Source organism: Thunnus maccoyii, chromosome 21 (genome assembly GCF_910596095.1).
Source record: "Thunnus maccoyii chromosome 21, fThuMac1.1, whole genome shotgun sequence".
NCBI lineage: Eukaryota > Metazoa > Chordata > Actinopteri > Scombriformes > Scombridae > Thunnus > Thunnus maccoyii.
This window is the reverse complement of record NC_056553.1, coordinates 570,674-590,492: the sequence shown is the minus strand read 5'-3', so window position 1 is coordinate 590,492 and position 19,819 is coordinate 570,674. Positions and strand designations below refer to the sequence as shown.

The following is a 19,819-nucleotide window of genomic DNA, read 5'->3' as shown; positions in this document are numbered from 1 at the left end:
GTGGTTAATGTTAGTTGATGTAGCCTGTAGTTAATTAAGTTAACTGTACTTAATTTAATGCCTTTTATGGTCATTTATGATTCATTAATGTAATTTTGGATTTCAGCAATTTGTTGTTTAGTTTTGTGTTGTTTGTCTTTTTGTCTTTTAACATCTTTGAAACAAGTATTTAATCTGTCATTTAATATGTGATCTATACATAAATCATATCTTATCGTATAATTAATGATAATAATTTAGATTAATGTCCAAGTTTGGAAACCATGAAACCAGAACCACAGTTAGTAATTAATAATTGTTAATAATGTTTAATTGTAATTCTTAGTAAATAACAGTTAATGTTAATTGTAGTTAATGTTCCTGTAATATTAAAGTTAATAATAATAAATGTTAGTTAAATGTGCATTAAAGCAGTGATGATGTAATTTACAGGTAAATAAAGTGTTAACTGGTGATTAAATGAATGTTGTTGAAACGTTTCAGGAGCTGCGACCAGGAAACCAGAACCGGAGCAGGAGAAACAGTCGGATCACACGGTGAAGATCGCTGGAGCCATCGCAGGCATCCTGCTCTTCATCATCATCTTCCTCGGAGTCATCCTGCTGATGAAGAAACGGTAAGAATATTACAAACACACACAAACACTCCAACACACACACAGATCCAGTTCTAGTGGATACTGGAGCTCAGGGCGACGCCTGTTTGGAAATATGTTGCAACGTTTTCTGAGCTGTGATCTCAGGAGTGAAAAAGTGATAAAATGCTGTTTTACTTTGTGGATGAATCAGTGAAGCTTTACAGCTGCTGGCAGCTGGTTTATTAACTCAACAGAGTAGTTCTCTCTTCCACCGCTGGACGAAACAGCTGCAACATCTGGTGAACAAAGCAGCAGAGTGACGGACTGGAGGAGACTTGTGCAGACTGACACCAGAATGATAGTGATCGAATATTATAGTACTTATAAAATATTATCACATTATCATATTAAATATGAGTTACAACTGCATTTAAACTGTCGTAGTACTACAGTACTATTATTACAGTATATTACAAAGGTATCTGTACTGTAGATGGATCCAATTACATCAAACACACACACACACACACACACACACTCAGTGACAGTGAGGAAGATGAGGATGAATAATGGAGCAGATTGCAGCAGTAATCACCATTAAACTGTATGTGGACCGACTTTATTCTCCAACATCAAACACACAACCCCGCTGGGACACACACACTAATATATACACAGCATACACGCTTAAACACACACACTCACACACACACACACACACACACACACACTTAAACACAGAGAGAAAAGCTTCTGTGTTTGGAGAACGTTGAAGATAAGAGAGAAATTTAGATGAAAGAGCGTTTTATTCTTTTTTTTTTTTCCTGAGTCGCCTCGAGCGAATGTCTTCAGGCTATAGAGACAGATTTCTATTTCACACACACATTTTTATAAAGAGAGTGTGTGTGTGTGTGTGTGTGTGTGTGTGTGTGTGTGTGTGTGTGTGTGTGTGTCTGACTCGTCTGTCGGGTCGATCGAGCTCTGATCTCTAACAGAAATTAGAGAGAGAGAGAGCGAGAGAGACGGTTGTTCGGTGTCTAATGAGGTTTTTAATGTTGACAGGGTGCGTTTGATTTCCACTCTGTGACCAGACGCAGGTCGGACTCATTAAAAGACACGAAACTGGATGTTTAGACTCTGATTGGCTGCAGCCTGACCTACCGACTGCTCAGGACTAGTTTGTTGTAGTATCACTACGCCCTGAGTGCAGCTGTAGTTAACATCGTCTCACGTCCAGAAGCTTCATATGATGCACTGAGATGATTTAGTTCAGTCGTTTGTTAGACGTTCTTCTCTTCTCTGGACGTTTTCACTCTTCTACACAGACCAGAGCTGCAACTATTGATTATTTTTCTTATCGATTAATCTGCTGATTACTTTTTTGATTTATCAATTAATCTTTTGGCCAATTAAGTGTCAGAAAATAATGAAAAATGACTCAAAGTGAAAGGTGACGTGTTCAGTTAACTGTCTGATTGAAATAAATCATCAAAGCGTCACATTCAACAAGCTGAAAACTGTAAAGTTACAACAAAACGATTAATCAATTATCAAAATGGTTGATCATTAATTAGTTATTGACCAACCGTTGCAGCAGTTGAAGCGTCTTCCTGCAGGTTCCAGTACAGAAGCTACACAATTAACTTAATTACATCATTTTATTGATTGATCAGCTGGATACAGCTGGAGCCCCGTTAATTAACTGTTAATTAACTGTTAATTAACTGGTGTTTAGCAGTAATAGATCATGTTTATGTACATGTTATATTCAAATATAAATACACAGAGGAACTCTCTCTCTCTTTCTATTCTTTTCACACGTTCACCTTGTCAACCAATCAGATGTGTCCCCTCCCCCTCACACTTTGATTGACACCTTGTGCCAGCCAATCACCGCTCTCCACTCCTTCACCTCCACACACAATAATTTAACTCATCTGTTCTGTTTTTTCTCTCCGAGACATTAATCTGTTGTTTTTCCTTTTTCTGTTTTTCTGTTTTTCTTTCCCTCCATCTCACCCTCCCTCCGCTCCGCCCCCACCACTCAGACGGAGAAATTATCACTCCTACACTTACTACCTGTAAGTAACCTGTTTGACCTCTGACCCCTCACCTGTAAGCTTCACCTTCACCCTAACATCAACACCTGACCTCTGACCTCTGAGTGTGTCCTGCCTGTATCCCTGTTTACCTTTAACTGCTGACCCCAGACCCTTACCCTCTGACCCCCGACCTTTACCCTCTGACCCCCGACCCTTACCCTCTGACCCCCGACCCTTACCCTCTGACCCCCGACCTTTACCCTCTGACCCCAGACCCTTACCCTCTGACCCCAGACCCTTACCCTCTGACCCCCGACCTTTACCCTCTGACCCCCGACCCTTACCCTCTGACCCCCGACCCTTACCCTCTGACCCCCGACCCTTACCCTCTGACCCCCGACCTTTACCCTCTGACCCCAGACCCTTACCCTCTGACCCCTGACCTTTACCCTCTGACCCCAAACCCTTACCCTCTGATCCCCAACCCTTACCCTCTGACCCCCGACCCTTACCCTCTGACCCCCGACCCTTACCCTCTGACCCCAGACCCTTACCCTGTGACCCCCGACCCTTACCCTCTGACCCCCAACTCTGATCCCAGACCCTTACCCTCTGACCCCCGACCCTTACCCTTTGATCCCAGACCCTTACCCTCTGACCCCCAGACCCTTACCCTCTGACCCCAGACCCTTAACCCTTAGTTTACGCCTTATATCAGGACCTAATATGTCTCCTTTGACACTGTGACCTCTGACCCCTGATGTGAACCTTGAGTCAGTAGCATTGACCCTTTCTCCAGGTCCTACTGGTGATTCATGTTATCAACTAGAACTGCTGACCCCTTATCAACCCATGACTTTTGACCATGACCTCTGACCTCTGACCTCTGTCCTTAACCTCCACCTGAAATCTTAACCCATAACTAAACACGTCCCCCAACCCCTGACCTTTGACCTTTAGGGTTAAGGGCTGGATCCCAGTGGTGACTAATTTGTTTCGACTGTAACCTTCACCGTGATCTAAACCCATAACCTGTGACCTTTGACCCCAACATTAACCAGCATTTACAGTGAAAATCACTGACATTAACTCTCATTAATTCATTCAGTCACAACATAAAGTAAGAATGTAATAAAAGTTGCAGTCTGAATAAATAAGGAAGATATTTCTTAAAATTAGTTAATTATTATATTTACATTTTATTTTTTTTCTCTCATAAAACGTCTCGTAGAGCGTTTAAAGTAAAAATCACTATTTGGTGGAGCTGTTAACAACTCATAGACATGTGAAATGTGACCCCGACTACACACTGCTTTTTGTAAGACGTCAAAAGCCAAAAAGGTTGGAAACCACTGGTTTCATCTTTAACAATGTGTTGTATTTTAAAAGCTTGTTATATTATCCATTGTGTCAAATCTTCATCTGAAAAGTAACTAAAGCTGTCAAATAAATGTAGTGGAGTAGAAAGTACAATATTTCCCTCTGAAATGTAGAAAGTAGCATCACATGGAAATACTCCAGTAAAGTACAAGTACCTCAAAACTTGTACATCAGTACAGTACTTGAGTAAATCTGATTTAAGTCTGATGACACTTGCAGAGACTCTGACATCAGACTATAAATGAAGGAAATTATAAAGGAGGTGGATCTGAGTCCTCTGACCATCAGTCTCCTTCAACGCTGAGCTGAAGCTTCTGTTTCCTGTTTCAAACACTGATGATGAACCGAAAAATAAAAATATAGATGCAGAGCTTTTTGATCCGCAGCGAGATGGAGGAGAGAAACCTGAGTTTCCCTCCAGGTTACAACTGAATTATCTCAAACTGACGCCTCCTCAGGGAGACAGGAAGTGCTCACACACTCCTCCTCAGGTCACTGTGTGTGTGTGTGTTCCTGATGTTTGTGTGTAACAGCTGCTTTACATCTATACACACACATTAAACTGGTCCAGTGTGTGTGTGTGTGTGGTTTTTACAGTCACACAAAATAAAATAGAATATAGAAATAAAACTCAATATGAGCAGATTTCCTGCTGAGAACTAAACTAAGAAAAGCTCAACATCAAACTGTCTCATTGACTTCTACAGTCAACCTTAAAGGAGGAAAATATACAAACTTAAACATTCAAAGAAGAAAATAAAGAATAAAGTCAAAGACACGTCTGATATAATAAGACTCTGCTAACAGCTCAGCTACTGAACTTTAACAAGATCAGATTAAAGAATCATATTTGTTACATATTTCATTGTTATTTGTATGATTAATGCCACATAGCACAGCATTTATAGCCTTTAAGCTAGTTTGTGATGTCCGTCTCTAGATGGCCTTTAAAACTCAACAATACAATACAAACAAAACACAATTAAATATATAAACGTGTCATACTGTATATAATAATAATAATAATAATAATAATAATAATAATAATAAACATTATGAATGCAGCACGTTTTAAACCAAATGTGAATGTAATGTTACTCACACTGTTGGAACATGAAGATGGTTTGTTCTGCATCAAGCTGCAGATATTAAAGTTTTTCAATGAAAGATTAAGAGGCAGATTTATTCAGTATATCGCAAATTACAACAATTCTTCCATTTGAGGAGGTTTTTACTGAAACTACAGACGTAAACGAACCGCAGTCATTCATCTAAATTAAGTCCAAATCTGACCAGTATCTGACCATATCTCCAAAATATAAGAAAATATTATTGAATATGTCAAAGATCAAATCAAACTGTCAATTATAGTTGGAAAAAAACAGCCAATGAGATGAGAGTATTGCATATATCACCTGAACAGGTGGAATCGTGTCTCCTGATTGGCTGAATTTGTTCAGGTTGAAGAAAAATATTTTGAACTGTTCGTTTTTTTTACAAAATATTATCCTGATATAACGTGATGTAATAAATATATCAAATATTATACTGTTAAATATTATTACTGAAACATTCCCAACACCTAAATATATAAAAGATAGACTAAAATATAGACACATAAACACAGTTTCATGTTCCTGCAGGAGCTGCATGTGTGTGTGTGTGTGTGTGTGTGTGTGTGTGTGTGTGTGTGTGTGTGTGCGTGCGCAGTGGAGCAGGGTTAATAGAATTAGCCGGCTGTAATAAACCTGTCTGATCAAATGATCGTTACAAGGAGACACACACACACACACACACACACACAACCACACACACACACACACACACACATACTGACATCCATTACCACTAACAGCGTTGTCCTGTCGCTCATTACATTAGCATAGATTAGCCTTGACATGCTGTGTGTGTGTGTGTTCATGTTAAGTGTTGCTAAATCAATCAACCTCTGACACCTCGCTGATGATGTCATGACACACACACACACACACACACACACACACACACACACACCTAGCCAAGTTTTATTTATTTATATTCGAAAGAAAACAACCAGAGTTGACCGAAGTGTTGTATAAATGATAGTGAAAGAAACAACAGCAGTGAAATGACATCAGTAGTAAGTAAGTAGGCAATATCAGAATATGTGCACAGAATAAAACTTGTAAAATCATTCATAAAAAATAATAGATTATAAAAATACTAAAATACTTAAACCACTAAGAGCAACCAAAGGCCACTGAAGTGTCAGCGGAGGGGAACACTCGATCTAAAGCACAAGACTATTCCAAAACCACAAAGACAGGATCTCCCTCCACCAGCTGATCCTGAAACAGTTAAAAACGACTGTTCTGAGATCTAAGAGGGTTAGGGGTTAGGGTTGGGGGTTGGGGCTTGGGTTGGGGGGTTAATGAGTGCTGGGGTCGGGGGTTAGGGCTGGGGTTGGGGGTTGGGGGTTAGGGTTGGGGTCGGGGGTTAGGGCTGGGGTTGGGGGTTAGGGTTGGGGGTTATGGTTGGGACTGGAGGTTAGGGGTTAGGGTTAGGGTTGGAGGTTAGGGCTGGGGCTGGAGGTTGGGGGTTAGGGTTGGGGTCGGGGGTTAGGGCTGGGGTTGGGGGTTAGGGTTGGGGGTTATGGTTGGGACTGGAGGTTAGGGGTTAGGGTTAGGGTTGGAGGTTAGGGCTGGGGTTGGGGGTTGGGGCAGGAGGTTAGGGGTTAGGGTTGGGGGTTAGGGTTGGGACTGGAGGTTAAGGGTTAGGGTTAGGGTTGGGGTTGGGGTTGGGGCTTGGGTTGGGGGGTTAATGAGCGCTGGAGTCGGGGGTTAGGGCTGGGGTTGGGGGTTAGGGTTAGGGGTTAGGGTTAGGGTTGGGGGTTAGGGTTGGGGGTTAGGGTTGGGGGTTAGGGTTGGGGGTTAGGGTTAGGGGTTAGGGGTTAGGGTTAGGGTTGGGACTGGAGGTTAGGGGTTAGGGTTGGGGGTTAGGGTTGGGACTGGAGGTTAGGGTTGGAGGTTAGGGCTGGGGTTGGGGGTTAGGGTTGGGGGTTAGGGTTAGGGGTTAGGGTTAGGGTTGGGACTGGAGGTTAGGGGTTAGGGTTGGGGGTTAGGGTTGGGGTTGGGGGTTAGGGTTAGGGGTTAGGGTTGGGACTGGAGGTTAGGGGTTAGGGTTAGGGGTTAGGGTTGGAGGGTTAATGAGGCCTGGAGTTGGAGTAGGGGCAGAGAAGTCCTAAAATGAACAAAAAACTAAAACAAATAAACAAACAAACAAATCCTTGGATTCAGGGTTAGGGTATGTATTGTATTTGACGGGCAGTACCAGTTGGGAGTCTCGCTGCAGCAGCTGCAGGCAAGTGTCCAGCTGGCCGACGCCGAGGTACAGTGAGTGCAGTAATCCAGCCTGGAGGAGATTAATGTGGTGGTAACGGTCTCCATATCCTTCAGAGAGAGGATGGACTCGTTTAGCAACGATCCTCAGCTGAAAATAGCAACCTGTCACCACAGAGATGATCTGTTTGTCAAAGTTCAGTGCAAAGTCAAAGGCAGGGGCATGAAGGTTCGATGTCAGTGACCTTAGTGGCTAGCTATACTCTCGCTGGTGTTGGGGGGACCAAAAACAATCACTTCTGTCCTGCTATCACTCATTCAACATTTCACATCCTGGAGGCGATTATGGAAGGATGTGACAGAGTTGGAATCCTCTTTATTCAATGGAAGGTATACTTGAGTGTCGTCGGCGTAACGGTGAAAGGAGACGTTGTGCTTGCGGAACATAGAGATTAAAGGAAACATATACACAGCAAATAAAATGGGTTTAATAGAATACAACGATCCACTGTAATAAAAGCTGTGCTCATTGAAATGGCACATTTACCACAGTGTAAAGTCGCAGTAAGTCATTTGAGACTTTGAGCAGATTCTGAACTGTGACGAGCCTGAAGCCTGACTGCAAATTCTCCATGATGTTGTGATTGTCTAGAAAAGACAGAAGCTGAGTGTAGACAGTTTTCTGCAGGACTTTGGACTAGAACGGGCTTGTAGATGAGACAGAAATGATTTAGTTCTGATTCGTCAGGGTTGAACTATTGCATGTTTAAAGCAGGACACACACAGTTTGGCTCCTTTGACCTCAGAGAGAAAAACATATAAAAGCTGCTTTGCTGCTATTCACTCGTCTGTGTGTGCGTGTGTTTGCAGGGGAAGAGGGGTCAGAGGTCAAAGGTCAGGACAGCTGATTGGACTCAGAGAGTTCAGCTCAGCTCTGCAGGAAACTGAAAGAGACACGAACACACAGAGAAAACACAGTTTAACAAGACGATGTGAAGGAAACTCAGATCCTTGTTTTATTTAACACAAATTGTGAATATTTCTGACATTCAGAGAAAACTGGATCTGTTTAAATTTGACTCAGTTTGGGTCAAAACAGCAGCAACATCAGGTTGTTTCTTGTACAAAACGATGTGCATGTGACATTCAACACGTACACAAGTTATTAACAATCAATAACAAACTGTGACATGCACATTTAAAAAGAGTAGAGCAGATTATAACAAGCTTTAGTTTAGGTCAGTAATAAAAAATAACAGTAAAACTGGCTCAGAACAACATTAACAGTGTTGTGTCGCTGCTGTAACGACACAAACAACAGAAGAGATTTATGAACGAGAAGAAAAATACAGAAAATCAGCAGAATTATTCTTTAAATGAAAACAGTTACTAAAATAGTTCATAAGCATGCAGAGAAATAAAAAAGAGTATCGGTGTCTGCAGCACATATAAGCTGCTTTATGGAGACGTCTAAAATACAATCAAACAGTTCAACTATCAATAAATAAATAACTGTGAAACAACAGACTGAAAACGTCTCGTTATATCCAGAACAGACGAGTTTTTACAGTAAATGAGGAGTCTGTGTTCAGCTGTGAATCACAGAAGAAGAAACGCTGCAGGTTTTCACTGTCTGACTGAACCACAGAAGAAGAAAAAGGAGACATGAGGGGGAGGAGGGCAGCGCCTCGCCTCAGGGCGCTTTCACCGTCCTCCATCTTAACCCCAACGCACACACACACACACACACATATACACACACATATACACACACACACACATATACACACACACACACACACATACAGCTCTCACTGATGTCTTACTTTTCAGTTTGAAAGCCTGTTTTTTATATTTATTTATATATTTCAGTTTTCAGGTCAGGGTTAAACTTTCCACTGCGTGTGTGTGTGTGTCTGTGTGTGTGTGTGTGTGTGTGTGTGTGTGTCTGTGTGTGTCTGTGTGTGTGTGTGTCTGTGTGTGTGTGTGTGTGTGTGTGTGTGTATGTGTGTGTGTGTGTGTGTGAGCAATCGGACAAATGGATGTTTTTTTTTATTCACACACTCGGAATAGAAAGAGAGAAAATACACGGAGCTTTTAAAAGAGACAGAGTGTCTCTGTGTGTAGAGAGACGATGATGGACGGACCAGAGATGAAAGCAGGTTTTATGTGGTTGGAAGATGTTTGTTTCTCTGCAGGGCTTATAAAACAGATAGATAGATAGATAGATAGATAGACAGATAGATAGACAGATAGATAGATAGATAGATAGATAGATAGATGATAGATAGATAGATAGATAGATAGATAGATAGATAAATGATAGATAGATAGATAGATAGATAGATAGATAGATGTATTTTGTCTCCTACAGCAGCATCTCTGCTCTGTAAATCGCTTCCTGTGAAAATCAGAAATGAAAAGGGTGAAATTTATATTCTAAATTCTTTGATTTTATGATGGCGTCCCCTCGTTTACATAATTTAGATTAAATATCGTTCCTTCATCCTTATGTAGCTGGAGTCTTTATTTCCATACAGCCAATCAATCTTTGCATAAAGCGATCGATCGTGTCGTTCTATCAGCAGCAGAGCAGACGGTCACACTGAGCCTGACTGCATCCTGCTACTCAGACTCTGAACAACAACCCACATTAGCTTCCTGCTAAAGTCTCCTTCTGATCTAACTTACAGACATGAACACACATGTTGTCCTGCAGCTTGTTGAACGAGCCACCAAACAAACCTTCACCGCTAACGCCAGTTAGCAGCTAGATGCTAATTAGCTGCTCAGCTGCAGCACATTAAACAGCATGTTAATATACCTGCAAATGTCACTTCACACGACACACCAACACACTGAGACAAGAAGGAGCATTTCTGATATTATGCTTGTGTGTGTGTGTGTGTGTGTGTGTGTATATATGTGTGTGTGTGTGTGTGTGTATATATGTGTGTGTGTGTGTGTGTGTGTGTGTGTGTGTGTGTGTGTGTGTGTTCCATTGAAGACCATCTTTCATCTGAGAAGTTTGTCTTTTTTGTTATCTTTTCACCCTTTCACTTTACTGTCGATGCGTGACAACACACACAAACACACACACTCTCTCACACACACACATACACACACACACTCTCACACACACACACACACATGCACACACTCTCACACACACACACACACATGCACACACTCTCACACACACACACACACACACACACACACACTCAGCTCGATGCCCTTCAGCGCAGCAGTGTGTTTTTTCCTGCGTCAAAATTGATGGCAACTGCAAAGTGTGTGTGTGTGTGTGTGTGTATGTGTGTGTGTGTGTGTGTGTGTGTGTGTGTGTGTGTGTGTGTGTGTGTGTGGACAGTCTGTCATCTGTCTTCCCTCGCTCTCCCCCCCTCCCCCTCCCTCCCTTGCTCCCTCTCTCGGATTGGTCGGTCTCTCTGTTGCCCCTGAAGTTGCTCAACATGTTTCTTCTTCGTGTGTTTTCCTTCAGTCACATTAAACCTATTTAACTGCTCCGATCGATCAGCTGATCAATACGACACACGACTCTCCGGTTGGTTTTTAAAATCATAAAATCTGGAATGTGTGAAGACTAAAGGAGTGAAGAGCGGGAGGAAGTCAGCTGGAACAGAATCTGAATCTGTGAGATATTTAACGGCTCATATATTTAAAAAGCAGAACTAATCTGGAAATTTACAACCTCAATTACAGTAAAACGTTCAAACACTCGACTGTTTCATCTCCAGTTTAGTTTCACTTCACCACCTTAACAACCTGCCGCCCAACCTCAGCAGATCAACCCCTTAATACCACCTTAACAACCTGCCACCCAACCTCAGCAGATCAACCCCTTAATACCACCTTAACAACCTGCTGCCCAACCTCAGCAGATCAACCCCTTAATACCACCTTAACAACCTGCCGCCCAACCTCAGCAGATCAACCCCTTAATACCACCTTAACAACCTGCTGCCCAACCTCAGAAGATCAACCCCTTAATACCACCTTAACAACCTGCTGCCCAACCTCAGCAGATCAACCCCTTAATACCACCTTAACAACCTGCCGCCCAACCTCAGCAGATCAACCCCTTAATACCACCTTAACAACCTGCTGCCCAACCTCAGAAGATCAACCCCTTAATACCACCTTAACAACCTGCCGCCCAACCTCAGCAGATCAACCCCTTAATACCACCTTAACAACCTGCCGCCCAACCTCAGCAGATCAACCCCTTAATACCACCTTAACAACCTGCTGCCCAACCTCAGCAGATCAACCCCTTAATACCACCTTAACAGAGAAACCTCTGTCATACCACCTTAAATCAGAAATAAGACACAGAATAATCTGCGTATACCACCTTAACAGAGAAATACAGTCTGAAAATTCATCATACCACCTTTAATGAGAAAAACATTTTAATGGAGCCATACCACCTTAACACAGATGAAAAACACCTAAAAATCCCACTCATACCACCTTAAGAGGCCAAGTCCACAGAGTCAGTTCTAAATACAACAGCAGTGTGTGTGTGTGTGTGAGTGTGTGTGTGTGTGTGTGTGTGAGTGTGAGTGTGTGTGTGTGTGTGTGTGTGTGTGTGTGTGCATCAACACACCGCCTTGAGCCGAGAGAGAGAGAGAGAGAGAGAGAGAGAGAGAGAGAGTTTTCTTCTTCAGGTTTATTTTCCCGTTTTAAAAGAAGAAGAAGAAGAAGGAGTTTGACCTCCAGAGCATCTCAGACAGATTATTCAGTATTGAAGTTGATCCACATTCATCTGATGTCACGTCCTTGTGCGTTCAGCTCATGTTGGATTTTATGTTTCCTGCTGGTTTCAAGATAAATTCGAGATTTTTGAAAACGCGTCCAAACAGTTTGTGTGAAGTTTGAAGGTCACGGCCGCCGAAAATAAGCAGAAAATAACACGAAACCAAACTGAAAAACATCTGTTTCTCATCATGTAACATCCACAGAGATGCACCTGTTTGACGATGCGTTCAGGGACACACCGACATCTGAGAGTCCACATCGTGTAGAGAAAAAAACGTTGACATGAATCTGGTTGTTTCTTGTCTCCGCAGGAAGTTGGCGAAGAAAAGGAAGGAAACTCTGAGCTCCAGACAGGAAATGACTCTGATGGTCAACAACTCGCAGCACACGACGATGGTGGACACGCACACGCACACGCACACGCTGAACGGACGCAGTGAGTACACAGTCTGAGAGGAATAAAACTAAAAGATTTGAGACAAGAAATACAAAGCATGAGACGAGACAACAAGTGTGAGATGAGAAGATGAGATGAGGCGAGATTAGAGACACAGAAGAAGACAAATCTGTCCGTCAGTCAGACTCCTGCAGTCTGTCTTTAACGTTGCAGACAGACAGAAACACAACACACATGAATAAATAATCTCATCTTTATCTCTGAGAGACGTTCGACTTCCTCCAGTAAAACACAGTTTCTGCTCTTTGTTCTCCTGCGTCGGAGCTGAAACAGGTTTAATATTCATAGATGAGGGAGATGATGTGTGTGACTGCAGGTGATATGACCGAATGTTTTATCATGAAGGGACGAACTGTCAGAGAGGCAGCCGGAGGGGGGAGAGAGCCGGATGATGGAGGGATGACGGAGGTGTAGAGGACAGAGGAGTCGACCTTCCCTCCGGCTTTCACCTCCTCTGAGCTCCTCGGCAGACTGGCTGTCTTCTTCTTCTTCTGCTTCTTTATTCTGCTGCTTATTGTTTCTTCTGTTTTCTTTTTTCCCGCCTGATCAAACGAGTCGTTTCCTCTTTAATCACGTTTCGATTAAATGATTTCATGAGAAACTCTGCTGATGACGCAACCGTCTCGTATGTTCATGTTCTGAAACAATTATCTCAGTTTTTGTTTTTCATTTTGGCGTTACCCATGATCCTCTGCTGCTGTTGCTATGGAGACGAAGGTGTGCAGTTGTAAACAACACGCAGCGCCGTCACTGAATCCTCAAGATTTATTCAGATCAGTTTTCTCAACCCTGTTTGAAGCTCTGTGATTGGATGTTTCTTACCGCAATGCATCTTGGGAGACGTAGTCGACCCCTCTCCTTCAGTTTTCATAAAATAATAATAATAATCTTTATTTATAAAAACAAAACAAATGTTACAAAGTACTGGTATCATACTGGTATCATACTGGTATCATACTGGTATCATACTGGTATCGTACTGGTATCGTCCTGGTATCATACTGGTATCGTACTGGTATCGTACTGGTATCGTACTGGTATCATACTGGTATCGTCCTGGTATCATACTGGTATCATACTGGTATCGTACTGGTATCGTACTGGTATCGTCCTGGTATCGTACTGGTATCGTACTGGTATCGTACTGGTATCATACTGGTATCGTCCTGGTATCGTACTGGTATCGTCCTGGTATCGTACTGGTATCGTACTGGTATCGTCCTGGTATCGTACTGGTATCGTCCTGGTATCGTCCTGGTATCGTCCTGGTATCGTACTGGTATCGTACTGGTATCGTACTGGTTCTTACTGAAGACATAAAGAGGCTCAGTCACTTCCTGAAACAGCTGTCTGTGTGTTTGTTTCTCCGTCCAGCTGTGTCGTCTCCGTCCTCCTTCACCCTGAAGACAAACACCATCAGCACCACCGTCCCCAACTCCTACTACCCAGGTAACCCAGCGCTGCACCCGTCAGACCAACACTTTATCAAGACGTCAATAAATCCTGATCTTTATAAAAGAATTAAAAGCACCACAACACAATCTGTCATCTGCAGCAGATTGTTGTCATAAAATAAAGATCTTTAACTGAAAATACATGTTTGTATTATTATTGGCACATCTCTCATTAAATAAGATGACACTTTATTGATAAACCTTTCAAACACTTACTTTTAAGAAACTGTTGAAAAAATGTTGTCAAAACAACATGAAACTACAAAACCAACCTGTTGTTCTTATACTTGGTACCAAATGCCCACAAAATTAACCCTTAAATACCTGCAAATTACTCTGGAAATGTTCAGGAAATAAGTATGAAATGAACAGACCAGTAAAATAAACATGTTTATTTATGTTTGTAGCTGAACTGAAGACCTGAAACGTGTCTGAATCCTCAACAACTGTTCTGACCATCGATTAAACGTTTCAGACGTTTTTTCAAGCAAAAATGCAAAATATTCTGGTTTCAGCATCTCAAAGGAGCTGCTGACATGTAGGGAGCTGACTCTTCTTCTTCTTCTTCTTTTCTCTTTCCTTTTTCCTGTCTGTCTGTCTGTCTGTCTGTCTGTCTGTCTGTCTGTCTGTCTGTCTGCTGCTGATGTGTCGTGATGGCAGATCCCTTCGTACCGACCGCCATTCTGGGTGAGACACTTTTCCTTGTCTTCCTCTATAGGGCAGAAAACAAACCTGCGCAGGTTGACAGACAGGAAGTAGACAGACAGGAAGTAGACAGACAGGAAGTAGACAGGTGAGACAGAGAAGAGAGAGACAGGTGAAAGGACAGAGATGAGGATGGAGAGAATGAAGAAAGAGAGAGTGATATTCTGGCTTCCATCCATCCCTGCTTGCTTCTCGTTCAGCTGCTTTTGGTTCTTTAGGTTTTTTCATTTTTTCATTTTGAAGTCTTTTATTTTAATTTCTAATTTTAATTTTTTTCAAAATCCTCCATCATTATTTATATTTATTTTATTTTATTAATTTTATTGATTATTTGTTTTGTACGTGTACCTTTTAGATTGTTTGTTTTATTTTTTACTTTAATAATTAATTTTCGTTACCATTTAAATATTTTACTATAAATTCAGTTTACTCTTTTTTAAATGTTCTGTTTTTTATTTTTCACATTTATTTTATTTATGTTTTATTATTTTAGTGCTTTACTTTGTTTTATTTTTCCTTTAAGATTTTAATTACTTTGTCACTTTCTTTATTTTTATTTTCTTTTTAAATCTTTAATACATTTTTATTTATTTGGGTTTTCTGTTATTTAGTTTTTTTAATTTTCATAATAATTAATTGAATTAATTTTTTATTTATTCTTTACATTTTGGTTATTTACCTGTTTGTTTTTGTTCCTGGAAACGACGGTGGGCTTCACTCCATCCCCGCATCCACAACATTCCTGCGTGTCGTGTTGACGTCACGTCTGTCTGTGACCTCCAACCTCTGCATGGACACAACACGCCCACGTGGACTGGGGGGAGCAAACATAAATATAAAAACAGAACAACAGAGGAGTCAGTCAGAGGTCCTGCTAGCTGCCTGTCTCACTCTCTGGCCGTCTTGGTTGGGATTGTTGGATGTTTTTTTTGGATTTTCAGATTTTCATAGTTTTTAAATGCGAAACAAGTAGGAAGCTAATAAAAAGAAATCATGAAGGCTGTGCTAGTTCGCCCTCCGGCCTCCGTTCAAAAGTCTCAGTCTGTAAAATATTAGAAAACAGTGAAAATGTTGGTTACCAGACAGACAAGCAGCAAATATTTATGTCAGTTAAGTTGCAACAAGTGAATTTTTTTGTCTTTTTTAACTTAAAAACTGAGTCAAACAATTACTTGAAAACCAAAATTGTTTTATTTTCTGTTGATCAATTTATTATTAATTAAATTGTCGTTTCAAGCTCGAACCGAAAGCTGAGATCAGAACAAATTCAGCTCAATTTTCACTCAATTTTGCCAACAAATTTCATGTAGGACAAAGTCTAGCATATCAGAACTTTTTGTATTTCCTGCCTAGTTGGACATCTCCTTCAAGCATTCACAAATGTAGAAACAATTCAAAATAAAATCAATAAAAAAATATGATTAAAAAATTTTTAAAAACACAAGACAAAGACATGATATTAGGCTTTGTCAATAGTTGAGTGTCAAACTGGAACAACTACGGCCTGGTGGACTAACGTTGTCGATAACTGTTCAGACTAATCGACTCTCAAAATGAAAAGAAAAACAAGTAACTTTTCCTTGATTATATTTTCATAAAGTTAATTATCTGTTAATCAATTAATCCTTAAACAGGTAAAAATTATAAGAGGTTTGGTGAGACACGTCACATTCAGTCTGAAACAGACTGAACGACCCTACAGAGGTCAAACACCAGCCAGTCAGAACAGGAGACTGTTGGACAAACAGAAGCATCTCAGTTAACTATGACTCAGCACTTATACAATAATAATAAGTGTAAAAATAGATTTATACTAGATTTTCCTGTCCAGCGCCCACGTTTTTTAAATAGCAAATACACTTAAGGCCGTGCGCTTATATCATTACAATAGAGCCTAAACTGTTGATGTTTATTTTGCTGGTAGAAAGTGAAAAATCTTTTTTTCATACCAAACAAACATGTCTCTTTTATCTTTTCTAAAAAACAGTAAGCTGCCAGTTTAGGCTAAACTTAGATGCTAACTGCTATTCTAAATGTGCTGCTAGGCTAGGAGTGATGCTAGCTTAATGTCCAAACATAGAAAGGGGAACACTAAAAGCATACTGTCGCATAAATCCTGTTTCAACTCTCTCCTCAGGCTAGCTAAACTCTCCTCAGGCCAGATGTTCTGACGTTAGCCGAGTCCTACACTCAGGGTACAGTGAGCCAGGTTAGCCAGGTTAGCCTAGACGCTAGCTATTACAAGTTCAAATAGAACCACTGCATTGCTAGAAGCTAGTTCTTGTATGAGTCATGCTAGCTGTGTGTTAGCAGTAGACTAGCTTCATTCCAGGCTAAAGCTAAAGCTAAAGTTGTTGCTTAAACCCTGTCTCCTCTTTCTTCTTCTTCTCTTCTATCTTTCTCTATGTAAAGTGCCCATTAATGGTAAGTGGTTAATTTGGGGCCAAATGGGGGGACTCATGTTGGGGGGGGTTTCTGTCACCACTGCGCATGAAGCCACACCCACCACCTGCTGTGATGTCATCAGTTAGCTTGACAATGCCCCCCTTTTTTACTCCTTTGTGAAATTGTGACATCACAATCCCCACCTCCTCCCGCCATTTCATCTCAAACCAATCAGGTGTCAGCTCTTTCCACTCTCTGATTGGTTGCCATTGTTGTCATAATTGTCTCATCTGTCCTTCTCCATACAATGACAAACCGCCACGTTCATCACATTGCCCATCACACGGCCTCTCCTCGCCCTCGCCATGATTGGTTGGGCTGTTTGGGATAGACAGTTTCTGATTGGTCAGTCAGCCCCCAGGCTAGCCAATAAGAACAGAAATAGAGAGTGTAGAGGAAGGTATGTTCGCCAAGTCTTTGTTGAAATGTTCGTGTCAGAGTCCTGGACGTGTGGAGGGTCAAAGGTCGATAAAAACCAGTTTATCAAAGGTTTGTTTTGTTCCAGGACTCTGAACTCTGCTCTTTTCACACTGCAGCTACAAGCACCTGGACCACATCTGGACCAGTACTAAACCGTCCTGTACTGGATCTGGACCAGCCCCTGGTCGCTATGATTAATTGAGATTGAGATGTGTTTGTCAGATTATTGATTTGTGATCGATATGTATGGCAGCAGTGTGAAAAGAAACCAGCGCCAGTCACCACAAACCGCTCTCCAGTCATGTGATTTGATGTCATGTAATGTGTGCCAATTCATCTGTTGTCATGGTAACAACATGGTAGTCGTGGACGTGGACCAGGGCTTGTTGGATCATTTCTTGTCAATAATAATCTTTATTTTAAATGTTTGCTTGTGAGAAGAGGAACAGATTATTGATGAAACAGCAGGGAGGAAATTCTGTTAGTCATGAAATCCAAAACCTTAAAGCAGGCAGATGCTGTGTGTTTTTTATTAATCTTGTACGTAGCACACTGCATGTTTTAATCAGCACACAGACCTCTAGCAAAATACCCAGATTCATAAAGCTCTGACACCAACAAATCTCTTATCGAACCTTCAATCTCTTTTTTTTACTTGCAAAGATCACTGTACAAAGCTCTCAGGCTTCTCACTGCTTATGGCAACTTTTGGCAGTTGTCAGAAGATAATATTTCCTAAAGTGCAGGTTGACGTCTTTAAATATCTTCTTTGGATGAACAAAACCCCCAAAACTATTCAACTAACATCACATAAAACAAAGAAAAGCAACAAATTCACACAACTGGGAAGCTGTAACTGTAGGGAATGTTTTGTGTTTTTGCTGAAAAAATGATGATTAAATGATCAAAAAAACGTTTAAATGATCAAAATAGTTGATATTTAATTTACTGTATGTGTGGACTGTAAATGACTGAGCAGTGTCACGTCAGTTTCAGTTATTATATCAATAATTCAAGATAATCAACTTGATAGTTATAAATAGGGATCTTTAGTATTTGTTCAACAATAAGGAGTAAAGTTGATAGGCTCCATCTGTTGTGTCAGTGTGGCACATTACTTTTTTTTCCAAGTATTTAAATGCAAAACTTCTGCTTATTTAATGAGATTATTGTTTAAAAAAACATCTTTGAAGAAAAGGAAATTCAGTTTGCTGAGAGCTTTGAATTAGAGTCAGAACAGAGTTAGATGTGTAAATAACCGTGTCATCTGCATACAACCGAACAGAACAATACGAACACTTCTGTGGAAACACATTGATGACAATTATGAAGACAAATCATAAAATACCAATAATTTTAGTTTATTGAGAAGACAAGATATTATTTAAACATTTGATATCTTTGATATTTTCAGGTTGGAGATGGAGAGCATTAGTTAGACTGACATTAAAAACTGTTAAAGATCTCAGTGGATTCTTGAGTTTTAGTTCTTTATAACAATGTTAAACCTGCAAATGTTGTGAGCTAATTACAGATCAGAAATCAGATAAGCAGACTTGGATTCCACAGTTTATAACAGATGTTTTGTTTCTAACCTGCTAGTAATGCTTACTCACATTAAACACCTCATGACAGCCGGTCTGGTGGAAATTTGGCCATATTCTAAAATAACTTGAGGACGAACGAATCAGGGTGAAAACCAGAGTTAAATCAAACAGTGTCTGCCCAGCATTAAGATTTTAGAAACTAAAAATCAACTAAGTCTGACTTTAATCAAAACATTTTTGACCCAAATTTAGCTGAAAGAAATACATTCAAGCCCAAATTTGACATTATGATGAGTCTAATTATATTTTTGGATCCCTCATGACAAATACTAGACTGTGGCTCTGGATCAGTTTTACCAGCGTGAACAAGTCTGGATTCTGACCCGGGTCAGTCTGGTCCTGTCCATTCCACGTCCACATGTCATGTGACTCCTGTCCAACATGTACATTCATCATATCAGCATCACATGGTGTCTGAGTTACTGTCTACCACCACAATCTGACCGTTTCATCGTATTTTCTCTTAATATTCTGTCTTCTGTTCTTCTTCCTCTTCCTCCTCCTCCAGACGACAGTCAAACTATGACCAGTGAAACCAGTAGTCTGGTCCAGTCCCACTATAAGCAGCGGGAGTCAGAGCGGGAAGCGTTGCCCTATCAGACAGGTCAGCTGCACCCGGCCATCCGAGTGGCCGAC

General features: G+C 41.0%; 1 protein-coding gene across 4 annotated transcripts in view; it reads left to right on the top strand.

The window, feature by feature from the left end:
* Nucleotides 1-19,819, top strand: part of LOC121888118 (receptor-type tyrosine-protein phosphatase mu-like) — a 100,914-nt gene that overhangs the window by 48,978 nt on the left and 32,117 nt on the right. Inside the window, exons 14-19 of one of the 4 annotated variants that reach the window (XM_042399473.1) lie at nt 484-616; nt 2,626-2,658; nt 12,407-12,531; nt 13,927-14,001; nt 14,667-14,693; nt 19,692-19,819. The exon at nt 19,692-19,819 is cut by the window's right edge and continues 63 nt beyond it. In XM_042399473.1, the coding sequence (XP_042255407.1) occupies nt 484-616; nt 2,626-2,658; nt 12,407-12,531; nt 13,927-14,001; nt 14,667-14,693; nt 19,692-19,819 (521 nt within the window). The remainder of the gene's footprint in view (nt 1-483; nt 617-2,625; nt 2,659-12,406; nt 12,532-13,926; nt 14,002-14,666; nt 14,694-19,691) is intronic. The other 3 variants (XM_042399471.1, XM_042399472.1, XM_042399474.1) reach the window with 3 other exon arrangements.